At 40.4% G+C, this 14995-nt stretch overlaps 1 protein-coding gene across 2 annotated transcripts; it reads right to left on the reverse strand.

The window, feature by feature from the left end:
• Window positions 1-12: 12 nt before the first annotated feature.
• On the reverse strand, window positions 13-14877 carry LOC109000618. 2 transcript variants are annotated; one of them, XM_018977568.2, is made up of 3 exons: window positions 14691-14807; window positions 3127-3345; window positions 13-2184 (listed from the first exon to the last, which is right to left on the reverse strand). In XM_018977568.2, the coding sequence occupies exons 2-3, from the start codon at window positions 3203-3205 to the stop codon at window positions 212-214; spliced, it is 2052 nt and encodes a 683-aa protein (XP_018833113.1). In that variant the 5' UTR covers window positions 3206-3345; window positions 14691-14807; the 3' UTR covers window positions 13-211. The 2 variants fall into 2 exon arrangements, with proteins under 2 accessions (XP_018833113.1, XP_018833114.1); XM_018977569.2 differs by lacking the exon at window positions 3127-3345 and having other exon boundaries at window positions 14691-14877.
• Window positions 14878-14995: the final 118 nt, after the last annotated feature.

Below are 14995 nucleotides of genomic sequence, written 5' to 3' on the forward strand. Positions count from 1 at the left end.
TCTTAAAATAAATGAGAGGGAAAAAGGAATCAAGCAAAGGATTCTCTGATGCTTTCTTTCACTAAAAGCTTATCCACCAACAATATAATCGAGACACCACAGCATCATAAGAACCAACACCAACATGAAATCCACTCACATTTTTTTAGGTCTTCCTTTTCTTTTCTTTTTTTCTTTCATTTTATTCATTAGAACTCCTTTCCCTCAGCCACTACAGAGAAGGAAAAGATACAAACCGTCTGGGTAAACTAAAAAGATCTTTCCCTTCGAAGGGGGAAGTCCACTCCCTAGAACCAGCAGCAGATGGTGCATCAGCAGTGACCACTCCACCATCCTGCAACCCTGCTCTGAGCAAACCATTTGCATTAGGCACTGATCTCATAGATGGCTGAGCATTCACTCCAGAAGTATTTGAATCGTGTGTGTTGTTCCTTGAAAATGGAGGCAGCCCTAGCCACAATCCATTGGGACTCGGTGAAGACACACCTCTATCCAAAGTCCAATCTATGTTGGTGTAATCTAAGTGTGACATCAAACCACCTGTGTTCCAATCTACAGGAGATGATGCCCCCGACGAGCTGGATGAACCCAAACCAGAGAAGAGTCCAAGGGAAGAAGCAGCAACAAGGGTAGGAGATGCAACTGTTCTACTCCATAAACCATTCCCTCTACTGGTTCCAGGGGAATCTCCTGGGCTGTGGCCGGGGAAAAACTGTTGTTGTTGTTGTTGCTGATATTGAAGTTGGTGGTACATCTGATTCAAGTTCTGATTGTTTGCACTGAGGCTTATAGTGCTAGGAATTTGTTGCAAAAAGCCACTGGGTTTCATAACTTCAACACCATTAGTAGGATACCAACTGGTGGCTGTTCCTGGGGGTGATGAGCTCATGCTACTGATTGACCCCTGTTTTGTATTGAGAGATTGAGGTCGCTGCATCATTTTAACTGGTTCCCTCACTGTTCCAGCCTGAAGGTTCTTAAATTCAGTTCCAACGGCCACATAACGGGTTTCAGCCTTTGCTGGTGACGTCAACAACTGCATAGATGATGCCAAAGAATAGGAAGCTGAAGGATTTGAGCCAGTACTTGACCACTTTTTCTCAGTTGGCATTGCAGTTTGTTGGGGTTTTGGCCATTCCAACTTCGGTTGACTTCTCTTCGAAGGCTGCAGCAAATTTTTGCTCCCAGGCTCTGAAACATGAACTGCTGTTTTTGTGTAGTTAAAATCCTTTTCATCCTTTTTATGTTGTATTGTAGGAGGATTCAGTTTCATTTGTGGCCTTGAGTTCATGGAGGCAACTGAAAGCTTGCCATTACTAACAGTTGGAGGATCACCATTTTCTTCTGGTTTAGGTGAAGCAGATGATGGCTCTTGCTTCATTAGTTTTATAGTTTCTGCTGCCTTCTCAAGATCACCCTCACAGGCAACGACAGCTCTTTCTACTTCTGGTTTTAAGCACTTGTACCTTGTTTCCATATCTGCAATCTGGGCAAGCTCTTCTGATATGTCAATTTTCAAATTACTCCCAGCAAGGTTTTGATCCATGTGCTTTTCTGCTTCTTCGCCACCTTCAAACAACCAATTAACTGACTGCTCTACTTTTCCTTCATTCATTATGAGGGCCATTGTTGCACGCTCGTGTGGAAATCCCATTTGCACAATCTGTTGAGCAAGCAATTCAAGCTTTCTTGACATGAGATAGCCAGTACAACGCTCATGCAATTCCTGAGCTCGCTTTTCCTTTTGACGCTGATGCTTCCGTTCATTCTTCTGGCGGATTTTTTCTCGCTTGTCACCATCAGCACCTGGTATTATCGTTTCTTGCCGAACAGGAGGATTTGCCATTTTCTCTTTATGGTCTTCTGACTCACCAGACCAGCTACCATTATTTGAGACAGAATCATACTCAACCCCAGCTACAAGCGAGCCTCCAGGATGCTCATCTGTCTCATCTATGTTTTGGAAACGGCCATTAGTTTGAAGAGGCGAAGCAGAGGACGTTGGGGGCACTTCAAGAGTATGAAATGTTCCCAACAGTGGATTGTATGCACTAGCAGGGATGCCACTAGTTGCATTAGCGGGCCCTGAAGACTTCGCAGAAGCTTTCTGGGTTTCCTTGCTGGCCTTTTTGTCCTTTGACTTAGATTTCGAAGCTGGAGACATCTTAGAAAACACAAATGCTCCTGCAGCGTTCAAAATAAATAATAAATTATGCAGCAACTTTCTAGATGACTTACTACAAAGTTCTAACAGTAGCAAGAAGATATGAAGCCATCAGAATATCCTTTGAATGCCAAAAATTAGTGTCTTCATGACTGCATATATCATTCAATTATACTGCTACTGAACCATATCCATATTGATTACACAAACTCAACAGGAGAAATATAAACCTTAAAAACCTGATGTTTACAAATGAGTGCATAAAATTTTCTATGGAGAAGATATCGTCGATAGCTAACTAGAAGGATTCCAATTTGAAAAACCAGCCCCTCATTGCTGATAATTACCTGATCAACTTCAGGGAAAACACCTTTTTTTTCATGATGAGAGAGGCATATTAATATAAAAGAGTAGCAAATCGGGAAAAGAAACTTTAAGGTACGAAAGAAGGGGAATTATACTGGGATTTCAGACACTGAAAAAGTACGGGTTTAAAATCGCATCCCATCATAGTCCTAAGAATAAAGGACTATCTTGCTAAAATTTCCATGGTACAAGGACTTTTACAGCATCGCCCAACTCAACATAACTTCCCCACACACCCCAAAAAAAAAAAAAACCCACGACACGAAAAAATCAGTTTCAAGCATGGGAATTCAGGTAATCAGAGCCCCAACAGAACTGTTTTTATAAGTAATAATCGTTTCATTAAAAATGCTAAAATGTCAACATACAACGAGGAGAGCCCCAACAGAACTTTATATAATAAAGCAAAACAACAAATGAAACTAAAGTCACTCAATGCACAAGTTATAGATGATATTCCATCTTCATAAGAAATTTCTGTACACAGAAAAGCAAACGCTAAATTGCCAGATTAAATAAATTTATCCATTCCACATATTGAAATTTATCCATCTGCTTCCAGTTTTCTTGTTGGATTTTCCACATATTGAACTCACCCAGAGGATGCCTTGGCTGTGGTTTGAAATAATAAGAACTTGAATCTCTCTTTGCATACCACAAGATTCCAAGGAACATAAAGAAGGGGAAAGATTTCGACTGACTTTAGATTGGCGCGCGAACTTTAATTGCATATTTAACCTTTGATCAAAAAATTGACTTCCAATATCTTATTGCATCTATTTCAAACTAGTCTGCGTAAGTGTGTGTATGAGCATCTGAGAGAGAGAGAGAGAGAGCTATAAGAACTAGCAATCAGTTATGAGAAATATTTGAAGTCAAAAGTAATTAAAAAAACTAAAGCCACATTGAAACAGTTATTTCCATAATGCAATAAATAGAGATCACTCTATTTATTTCTTTAGTTTGATTGAAAATATTAACCGAGGACAGAACTCAACCCCTGCATAAACAGATATATAAGGTCACATTTAACAGGTAAGATAAGCTAAGACCTAAACTGCACACCTGCATAAACAGATATTTATTGTCACATTTCATGCCTACCAATACATATGTAGTACTAAAGTGTAAGTCTTCTCTGGTAAAATCCTCTTGTCAACAAAGCAGCATAATTTTCATTAGCTGTATTGGACCTATCTAGTTTGTTAGACCAATTATCTGTTCCAATGAATAGTTCTACTCACTCATCATTTTAGGCAATCACGCATTAAATCATAACTGCGCTACTCAACAGCAAAAATAAAAAAACATTATATCCCAACCCTCATATGTGACCAACCGCTCCAATTTCGTCAATTTCGTCTCGGGTTGGTCACGAGCCTCGCTTGAAAGTCTTGTATCTCTAATCCTTATTTTAAATTTATCAGGTGATTTTTAAATTTAGCCAAAATTAAGTATTTAAAATTCTTCCAAGTATTTGTAACAGTCCAAAATTATTTTAAATGGGTATTTTTTAAGTGTTATTGAACCAAACCTAAATTTTCAAGTTAGCCTCTAATTTTTGGAGCCCTAAAAATAATATAGTTTTTGAAAATTCAAAATTCATTTTTATTTAACTAAATTTATCTCTCTTAAAAATATTTAGTTAAGATTCACCATTTTATTTTTCGTCAAAAACTCTATTTATTTGGATGAAGAATAAAAGTTTGATTTTGCACTTGGTCCATTTCTATTTTCTCTATTCTTCCTTTCTCTCTTATTTCCTTTTTATTTCTCTATGTTCTAATCTCCACCTCTGGATTTATATTTAACCCCTACGCCCCATCTACCCTTTTCTCTCCATCCTGAACTCCTATTTTCTCTCTTTATTTTCAGACCATACACCAACAATCATTCAGTCAGCTCCATCAGTCCCAGACTGACTTCACACAACTCCTCTCTCTTTGCTGCCATTCATGGCCCACCTAGAGCCACCATGAATGGCAGCAAAGAGAGCCAGCACCAAGGATTTAAGTGGAAGCTGCATCAACTGAATTCAGCCAGCCGGGACACAGGACAACTCCTCTTCTCTACTTTTCATCTCCCTCCCTGGCAGCACTCGTCCACAAGCAGCCCAGCTGAAGCTAACGATGCCTTCATCTAAAGCCCCAAGGAAGGCCCAAGCCACATCTAAGCCTATACTTCAAAAAGACTAGTCAATAATACAATTAGAGCCTCCATTGAAACCATCATAAAGAGCAAGAAATTTTCTTTCCCATGTAATATGAGATCACATACATCACCTATCTTTATCACTCAGTATGGGATATCACAATCTCCCTCCTTAAATTCCCGATATCATCATCGAACCGTCCGTTGTAGGTGGCAGCGCTTAGGTCCCACATTTCTGATTGGGGCTTTGATACCATTTGTAATGCCCCAAGGGACACCCAAGACTAGGGCTGTGCAAATCCTTCGCCGGCTCCAACTCCGGCTGACCTCTGCTTCGAATCCGACTCTGACGGAATTGGAGTAGTCGGAATCGGAGTAACTCTAAAATTTATTGTCGGAGTCGGAGTTCAGAGCTCATCTGGGCTCCGAACTCCAGCTTAAAAATCAAAAAACAAAAATTCTGCTACCATTTTTATTGCTTCTCCGAACAAAAAAAGATAAGTCTATATTATTTTTAGTGTATTTTTTGTCTGTCTCAATACGTCTATCTCTGTATCTGTCTGTCACTATCAATCCACTTGTCTTCTGTCTCTCTTTTGCTTTTTTGAGTTTTTTGCTTCTTTTTTTTTTTTTTTCTTGGATCTAGGGTCTCGTGAGGAGTGATGAATTGATGTTAGTCTTTTTTGAGTTTTCAACTTTTCACTTTTCAGATCATTGTCAACTTTCATCTTTGTCAATTTTTTCCTTTTTTTTTTTATTACTTTTGGTTTAAGGATGGTGAATGTTAGTTTCAAGATCCAATCCTGACCGTTGTTCCTTTACATTGACGGCTAATTTGAATATAGTGGTAATAGTGCACATATATATAATTAGTTTTTAATCTTTCTGTACTCGAGCTCCTATTCATTTTGATTCTTCACCACCAAGCCTCTACTCTCTTCTCAGTCCCATTTCCTTTTATGTGTTTCTATGGAACACTTGACAAAGGAAGAAATGCATTAGAGGAGTACATGTATACCATGCACCGGAATATATAGGCTCTATCATCACAGTGGTTTTGGCAGCGTCGACTATGCCATCATTCAACAACGGCGGCCAACGGAGCCATCTCTTGACTCCAACTTTGACTCCGACAACTCCGATCAGAGTTGGAGTCCAATCCAGATTAGAGTCAGAGCCCAACTTCGACTTTGATAACAGTCAAAGTCGAAGTTCGGAGTTGGGCTTTCCAACTCCGTCAGAGTCAGAGCCCAGCCCCACCCAAGAGACATATGGACCTATATTTCAAAAGGACTGGTCAATGATACAATTGGAGCCCCATTGGAACCATTATAAAGAGCAGGAACTTTCCTTCCCAAGCAATGTGGGATCTCATACACCACCTACTCTTATCACTTAGTACGGGTTATCACACTTCAGCTTCTATTTTCTTCACCGCAAGCCTCATCATCATACCTCACGCCTCCTCCCTTCCTCGTGAACCACTGCAAGGAATGCCACAAGAAACAAGAGCCACACACAACTTACCCAGGTCCCACGATTTTGCACCACTGTCACATGAGGCTTCAAGCCGCACCCTTGCAGCAACTCCTCAAGCAAGGTCACAGCCAACCCCTCCTCCACGTTGCCTCCCATGCACAACAACGAAGTAAGGGAAAACGGAAAAAACGACGATGACTCAACAACACACGGGGACAACACATGGCCATCTATCCATTCATGACTGTCGTTACCAATTGATGGCAAACAAAATGGAACACCAAACCACTACCATGCACCACCGAGGCAAGCCACTGGTCCAATCCACCATACAACCACCGTGGCAAGAACCAACTCAACCACACCTTTGTTTCAAGCAACCAAAAACAGAGCACCCCAAGCTACACGTTGCCCCTTTTCCTCTCCACCCCAAGTACGGCAGCAAGGCCAAGCACCTCTGTCGTCTCCCTCTATTATACCACAATAATATCCCACTGCCTGAGAACCAACCGGTGCACCACATGAACAACTGCCTCCGGCCTCAACCATTCTGAATCGCCATTCCCAGCAACTATGAGCTTAGCATTGAGCCACCCAATGGCACCACCTCTCAACCTTCACAGCAAACTCCCTACCTCTCTCTCAGTCTCTTCCTCAAGTCACACTCTGTATCTTTCGGTTACTCTCTACACACGTAAACTCTCTCTCTCTTTTCCTCTCTCCCTCTCATATGGGTGTTTAAATGATGACCAAGTGTTGTGGGAGGGTTTGACCGAGTGATGTTTGAGTGTGAGAATGATGGTACAACCAATGTAGGACCATGTAGTATGGGTGTAATATGTCATACGTGTGTGTGTGTGTGTAGTATGGGCCACAGGTTGGTGAATTCGAGTTCATAGGTTGGATGTTACGGGTCTTAAGTTATATGGCACAGGTTGTGTTTATAGGAGCTATAGGTGTAAGGGTGGATAGTATAGGTTACATTACGTGACTATGAATGGGTTAAATTATGGAATTATGATCAAGTGCTTGATATGGAAGTTGAGAATTATGCATGCTTAGTTTGAATTTATGTTATACATTTGGATGTAAGGTAGTGAATGGGACCTGAGATTTGAACATCATGAAATGTTGAATTGAATTGTGCATGTATGGAGGAAGGGTATTTATTTATAGTTCGAATCTCAAGTTGTAAACCTTGAGTGAAGCATGAGAGCTCACTTTATGAATTAGAAATGGTGTAATATAAGTAGAAGGATGCAAGGGATGTGTAAGACCACGATGTTAAATGTAAAGTGTTTGAAAGGTGTGACCTCAATATGGTCCTAGTTCATGGTTTGAAGTTAAGTAAAGTGAAGGGGTAAGTAGAGCTTGGATTAGAAGATGGTGAGGTCATAAATTAGTAGTGAAGTTGGGCTTAAGTACTTAAGGTTTAGGATTCATGAAAATGGCTATGTTTCAAGAATTGAACGATGGCTTGTATAAGAGATATTTTTTTTTTTGACAAGTAAAAATATTGCATATATCAAAAGGAGAAACCAAGTACACTGAATGTATACAAGAAAACACCTTGCCCAAAATGACCCAACAAGCCCCTAATGACCCAAAAAGCCCATAAAAAAACCAACCCAAAGTACATCAGACCCGACCCCAATCCTTGTCTCCCCTAGAACTAAAACTCTACCCGAACACCAACCTCAACACCTTGATTCCCGTCTTCACAATACCCTCCCTTTAGACTTCCCTCTAGTTGAACTACCACCCTTAGCATGTAGTTGATTGTCGAAAAGAGACGCTGTAACTCCCTGCTTTTCTTGAAGCTTAATTTGATTTCAAGTGTGCTGCTTGCCTAGATCGCAGTAATTAGTTCGTTAAATTGTTCTTCACATCCTCCATGTGAAATTTCCATGAACTACTGAATCTCGTTAACTTTAGGCAGAATCCAATCCGCTATTGGAGGAAGAGAGACCAGGGGAGCCACTATCCCCATCAACCTGCACTCCCGACTCTAGACATTCCTCTACACAAGGTACCAACGCCAAACCCAATGGTTCTCTAGTAACTCAATTGGTTCTCTCCAATGGTATCGGGGTCCCCATTGGAGATTCTGGGGTGACAACAAGTCCCTTCACCTCTGGGATGATAGCGGATCCTACATCTCCTTCAGACCTCGACAGTACACCTTTTTCCTTCAACTCTAACGAGGGAGCCATAGTTTCTTCAGGGACCAATGGTGTAATACCGACTATCGATCTATCCTGTGTTACACAAGACGAATGACATTCCATTACTGATGTTTCTACGCCAATACCAGATGTAGACCCCACTTCAAATAACCCAGATGTCCTTTTGATCCACCATACTCTCCTGGATCTAGTTATAGGGACAGGGCCGAATCCGATCTTCCGTTTTCCTTTTTCTAAGTTTAAAGGATTCGGGCCTATCATGTTTCTTACTACCCTGTTGCCTCTAGCTGAAAGCTGATCTATTTTCGTAGACAAGAAAGTTATCGTTGTCTTCAAATCGGCAAGTTGGGTTTCCATCTCCTTTAGAGAATTGTGCATCTCGACAAGCTAATCTTGAGGTGTGATTGGCAGACCCCCCACACTCTAAACCCCCGAAGCATGTCCCATCTTTAGAGATGCCGCATAGGATTGCCTCACCACCGAGGATGTACTTGGGTCTTTCTCCAAGTTCTCCCTCCCTACCACACCACCTTGTCCTTCCAAGCCGTCACAACCTCTCTTACCGAAAGAAAAATGACGCAGCACCTCCCCCATCCTTCTCCAACCACTGCCCCTCTCTTCAGGAATGAAAATAAAATTCCTCCTTCCCCCACCACCATACTCCTCCACCGCCATATAACGTCCGCGAGCATTCGAGCAGCGATGTGCTATGAAACTACGTCGACCTTCCCGGACAGTGGAGAGAAAATCTTGTTTCTTATCCTCAGTACATGCTTCTATGGCCTTGGCCAGCCATTGCACTATTGTCGAACCCAAAACCAACTTAGATATCACCCTTCGACTCCTTTCAGTAATGGCCAACATCCTCCCCTCCTTTACCAGTGTAAAGGATTTAGATTCTATGGCCAACTCCATATACTAACCCACTCCCCTTCTTCAACAACCATTCATCACGTAAATACACGTAAATAGGCAAAGCCCGAGTACATAGGGAGTATCCAGAGAAAGCCTAGTCACAAGCTAAGTGCTACTAAAAGCAGCATAAAAGTTGTTAAAAGATGTTCCGTTCAATACAAATTACAATAGTAGAAGCCCAAAGTAACAAGGTATGATAAAAAAAAAGTCCTGAAACCCTTCCAGTGTGCGCTCCTTGTCCTCGAAACAATGACTATTCCTCTCATTCCATGTGCACCACATTAGGCAAAGAGGCACCATCCTCCAAATAGCCACGATCTGCCCGTTACCCCGGATTCCTCTCCAACATGCCAATAACTCTATCACCCTTCTAGGTATAACCCATGCCATACCAAGCCTTGTGTGAATATCATCCCATAAAGCCTTAACCACTCATAATGAAGAAGTAGGTGGTTTGCTGATTCGCTATCATGTTTGCTCATGAAGCACCAATCTATTAAGTAGAGGCCATGCCTCCTCTTAACTACTTTGAGAGGAGCCTTACTCCTCCATATGCACTTCCAAGGGAATACATTGGGGGGGGGGGGGGTGATAATACCTTATAGAAGGATTGGACTAAGAAGTTTTTGTTCCTGTAGATGTCCAAAGCAGGCAATCCTCACCATCTGTATGTAAGTTCAGTGCATATAATGCGCTGTAGAAATCAGCAATATCATGTGCTGTAGAAATAAGCAATATCTTCCATTTCCCAGTCCTGTGCCACTCTGATAAATCTCACTGACCATTGAGAGGAGGCGGCCATATTATCAGCAATTGCGGCGTCCTTATCAAACGCAATCCTGAAAAGAAAGGGAAAAGCGATCTTCAAAGCAACATCACCACACCAAGTGTCGTGCCAAAATCTGACTTGTGTGCCCCAACCCACCGCAAACCTGCAATTAACAAGTAAGTCTTCCCAGCCATTACGAATAAATTTCCACACACCCACACCGTGGGCCCCTCTTACTTCATTAGAGCACCAACCTCCCCAAATGCTCCCATATTTAACGTCAATAATTTGCCTCCAAATGGCATCTCTTTCTTTATGATACCACCATAACCATTTTTCGAGGAGAGCCTTGTTGAAAGTTCTCAATTTACAAACCCCCCAACCACCGTTGGACAAAGGTGTGCATACCTTATCTCACTTGATCAAATGAAATTTTTTCAAATCCTCAAAACTGCCCTAAAAGAAATCACGAAAAAGCTTTCCAGTCTATGCGCCACAACTGCAAGCAAGGGAAATAGAGATAGGAAATATGTCGGGAGATTGGAGAGTGTGCTCTTAATTAAAGTGATTCTGCCACCTTTGGACAGGTCTCTTCCAACCCGCTAGTTTGCACTCGATCTTCTCAACAATCACATCCCACATTGCCTTGGATTTATAAAGGGCCCCCCAGAGGGAGTCCAAGGTATTTCATAGGCAAGAATGACACCTTACAACCCAAAATGGCAGCCAAGTCGCTTAAGTTATCAACCGAGCCAACTTGAACGATTTCATATTTTGATAGATTCACCTTGAGACTAGCGGTAGCTTCAAAGCAGAGCAAGAGAGAGCTCTCAGGGAGCAAATCTGATCAAGATCTGGTTCACAAAAAATCAGCGTGTCATCAGCAAAGAGTAGATGGGAGATTGATAGACTACCTAGAGAGGAGCCGCCTACAGAGAACTCCGAGATAAAGCCCCTATCCGCCATCCATTTCAACATTCTACTCAGAACATTCATTACTAAAATGAATAGGAGAGGGGATAAAGGGTCCCCTTGCCTGAAGCCCCAAGAGCTATTGAAGACGCCTTCAGGAGTGCCATTAACCAAAATAGAGAATCTAACTGTTGTGATACAATGCTTCATTCATTGACACCACTGTTCTCCAAAGCCGTACCTGCCAAGTATATACACCAAGAAATTTCAATTTACATGATCAAAAGCTTTCTCCATATCCAATTTGCATAAGATATCTAGAATGCCAGCTCTGACTCTACTCTCCAAGCATTCATTAGCGATGAGGACCAAGTCTGGTATTTACCTTCCTTTCACAAAGGCATTTTGGGACATCGAGATGATCTTCCCCATGACAGCGCTCAAACACTGGGCTAGCACTTTGGAGATGATTTTATAAACCTCATTCACCAAACTAATGGAACGAAAATCTTGCACCTCCACCAACCTTGCCCTCTTCGGAATAATGGCAATAAATGAAGCATTGAGACTTTTCTCAAATTTCCTAAAAGTGAGAAATTCGAGAAAGACCTTCATGATGTCCTCCTTAACAATGTCCAGACTAGCCTAGAAGAAAGCCATTGTGAAACCATCTGGACCCGGGGTCTTGTCTTTTTCCATCCCCTTTAACACTTTAAGCACCTCCTCCTCTTCAAACGGTCTCTCCAACCAAGTTACACTTGGTGGATCAATAGAATCAAAAATCAGTCCATCTACCTTGTAATTAGGTGCCTCTCCCTTGTACACTTCTTGTGTATTTGGGCTATGCCTAATAATGTTTTTTAATAAATTTCTTACTTATAAAAAAAAATGTATGCATGATAAAATGGATGTTATAAGTAGTAATTATTGTCTTTATGATCCATGAAATGAGATGATGATTTTTTTTTATTGGCACCGGGTGTCCAAGAACAGCATCCCGACTAATCCTGGGAGTGCACAGGCCCTCGACAAGGAGTTTCCCGCAAGTGCACCTCAGGTAATTCAAGGTAAAAATCCCCTAGTTCGATGGACCCTAGAGATTGTTTGCATCTAAAGGGATTTGAACCTTAGACCTGTGGGGAGCATACCCTCAAGTCCAAGGCCTTTACCACTTGGGCCAACCCCTACGGGTTGAAATGAGATGATGATGTTTAATGCTCAATGTTATGAAATAATGTTTTATGAAATGAAATGGAATGATGAATGAAAATAATGAAAAGGAAATGACTAAAAGGAATGAATGAAAAGAAATGAAAGTTAATGAATGAATGTTTTAACGACTGAAGTTACATAACGGCCAATGATTGAATGAATTATGGTACAATAGATTGTGTAGATTGCAATGCCAGTTAAGTACTACTGGTAGTGCACCAAGTGTTGCCCCCTGACTGAAAGGGATTCCCACACCTAACGGGAGAAGTCCAAATCCAAAAGACCATTAATCCTAACACACAGGAAGTTACAGTGTGTACCGGCTAATGGATAGTGATAACACTTAAATTAAGTGAAAGTTTGGGTAATGAGATGAGATGAGAAATTCTCAACTTCTCACAATTTCTTTCCCAAACATCACTCAAACACAAAACACTCTTCCATTTCAAATCATCAACTTTTTTATTTAATCATTACAGCTTTTACAAATTTCAAAACAAAACACAAATTTTAATAACTTTTTCAAACTTCAAAACAAAAATAATATTCAAACAATTTTTTAACTTGATATTTTTATTCAATTTTCTCTCATTTCCCGAAACCCAATAAAACATCTTAAATCAAATCATTTCATTATTATTCACAGAATTCTAAGACACTACAAGTGTCCAAATGAGCCCTAAATGTTGTAAAATTGTTGAGCTCTTTATAAAGGCATGTACAAGGTGGGGGGGGGGGGGAATGTTTTTATGAGAAATGAAAACCTTTTTAAAGAAAAACTCCACCTCGTAATGTTTTCAAAGGATAGAAATAGTTTATGTAATGTAGGTAGAGGAATGAAGAATGTATTAATGGAAGCCTATGTTAATATATGTACAGAAGTAATGCTTATTGAGTATTCAACACATTTTGTTTTTACGTATGCCCCACCCTGGAATGAAATGAGGACGAAGCATCAAGATGGACATAGCCCAAGGAAAATGTGATAGAAGCCTAGGCATGTTTTATGTAATGTATGAAGTCATATTTTGTAAAAGGGCTTTGTAATTTATTTAATGAATTCTATTGTAGCTTTTTAATTTAAAAGGCAGGTTTCAATTTTTACCTATATAATATTTTATATCCTTGAGAAGAAAGGAAATGTTTTAAAAATTTCAGTAATTCCCGTCTAATTTTCTAAAACTATTTCTTAAAGTCCCACCACAAGGATGAGCGTTACATCAAAATCATTTCATGACTTAAAATGGGCATATGGAATATGCAATACAACCACTGTATAGAGTGATCTGTGGATAAAAGTCAAATAAGCAAGTCACACTTCTAAGTATGTGCTTCTAAAGCCTCACCTTAACATTATTTTTTTTATAAGTAAGAAATTTATTGAAACCATGTAATTAGGTATAGCCCAAGTACACAGGAAGTATACAAGAGAAAACGCCTAATTACAAGTTAAATCTGAAAAACAGCACGAAAGTCATTGGGACTGGACCCATCGCCTTAGCATTAATTTGCAAAATCAAATAAAAAAAACCATTGCCATGGAGTTCATATTAAGCAGCAGCTGGAGTGATATCCCTCTAAAGTCTAACCTGTTATTCAGGTTTCATTCACTCCCACACAAACATCAGTTAGATAAATTATGCCCAAGTTGCAAAATGTTTGATCAACCAAGATATTACAAGTTCCACTGAAATGGGGTGTTTCCGTGTTATGAAGAAAACTCAATACTGGAAAGACTATACTCGTAACAACTTATCAGCATACTAGCCCCTTTTATGAACCCTGCAAAGCAATATTCTATAACAGAGTATGGTCATTAATACAAAGACAGTCAATAGGACTATCAACGAAGAGTTCTATTATATTGTCCCAATTGGTAGGTTGGTAAAGTAAATTTTGATATGCAATTTCGATCTACGATGTGGCTAGGCTATAAAATGCAGAAGAACAGAACTAAAGACTGAAAGTAGGTAGCATCCATACAAAGAAGCCAAAACACGCGCACTTGTGCAAAATAATGAGAAATAGGCTTCAGAAAATCCACAACTTGTATGGATTTTGACACTTTGACAAATAGAGTGGTGACAAGCACAATGTAAAATTATCGCAACTATCACAAATAGAGCGTCCGTGGTCGTGCAATGCTACAAGTGACAACGGACAATGAATACGAAGCCTCTCCGAGTCGCCACAACCAAAAATATCCATCAACATACGTATGAATCCTAATCTCTCGGAAATGAACGCGCAATTCCAGAAAAAAACCTGAAGATTCCTTCGCGCTAACCGTAACTGCCTATAGAAGGAAGAACGAAAAACTAAGGCAGATCCAGAAAAGCAGTTTCTCAATTCTCGGTTTTTTCGGTTCTTAGTTCTCGAAGAACGGAATCCAAAATTCGCCACAAAGCGTAAATTAAATCCCTGAATTTCATTGATTAAGAAGATCGACATAGACACCGAATCGAAGAGGATCGAGGGTCACAGGGAGCGGTAATAGGAATTGGAGGAAGAGAGAGAAAGAGGAAGAGCAACCAACCTGCGGTTTCTATGCGGAGAGATTGGAGTGGATCGATTGAGGGATCGCTGTTCAATGGCAATCGGTGTAGATCTTCCGCGAGAGAGAACGAGAGATAGGTATTTCGAGGCCCAAACTGAATCTCCGAAAGAATTAGGGTTTTGATATAAAAAAGGGAAAACGAGAACGATTTGTTAAAACCAAAATCCACTGTACCAACTGAAGCCTCTCTTTTTCCCCTTTAACCCTTTTTTTTTATTTTTTCTTTTTTGTAATATATTATTTTAAGTGACAACACCGAATATGACGTGTTATTTTTATTAAAA

This window comes from Juglans regia, chromosome 14, assembly GCF_001411555.2.
Source record: "Juglans regia cultivar Chandler chromosome 14, Walnut 2.0, whole genome shotgun sequence".
Classification (NCBI taxonomy): Eukaryota; Viridiplantae; Streptophyta; class Magnoliopsida; order Fagales; family Juglandaceae; genus Juglans; species Juglans regia.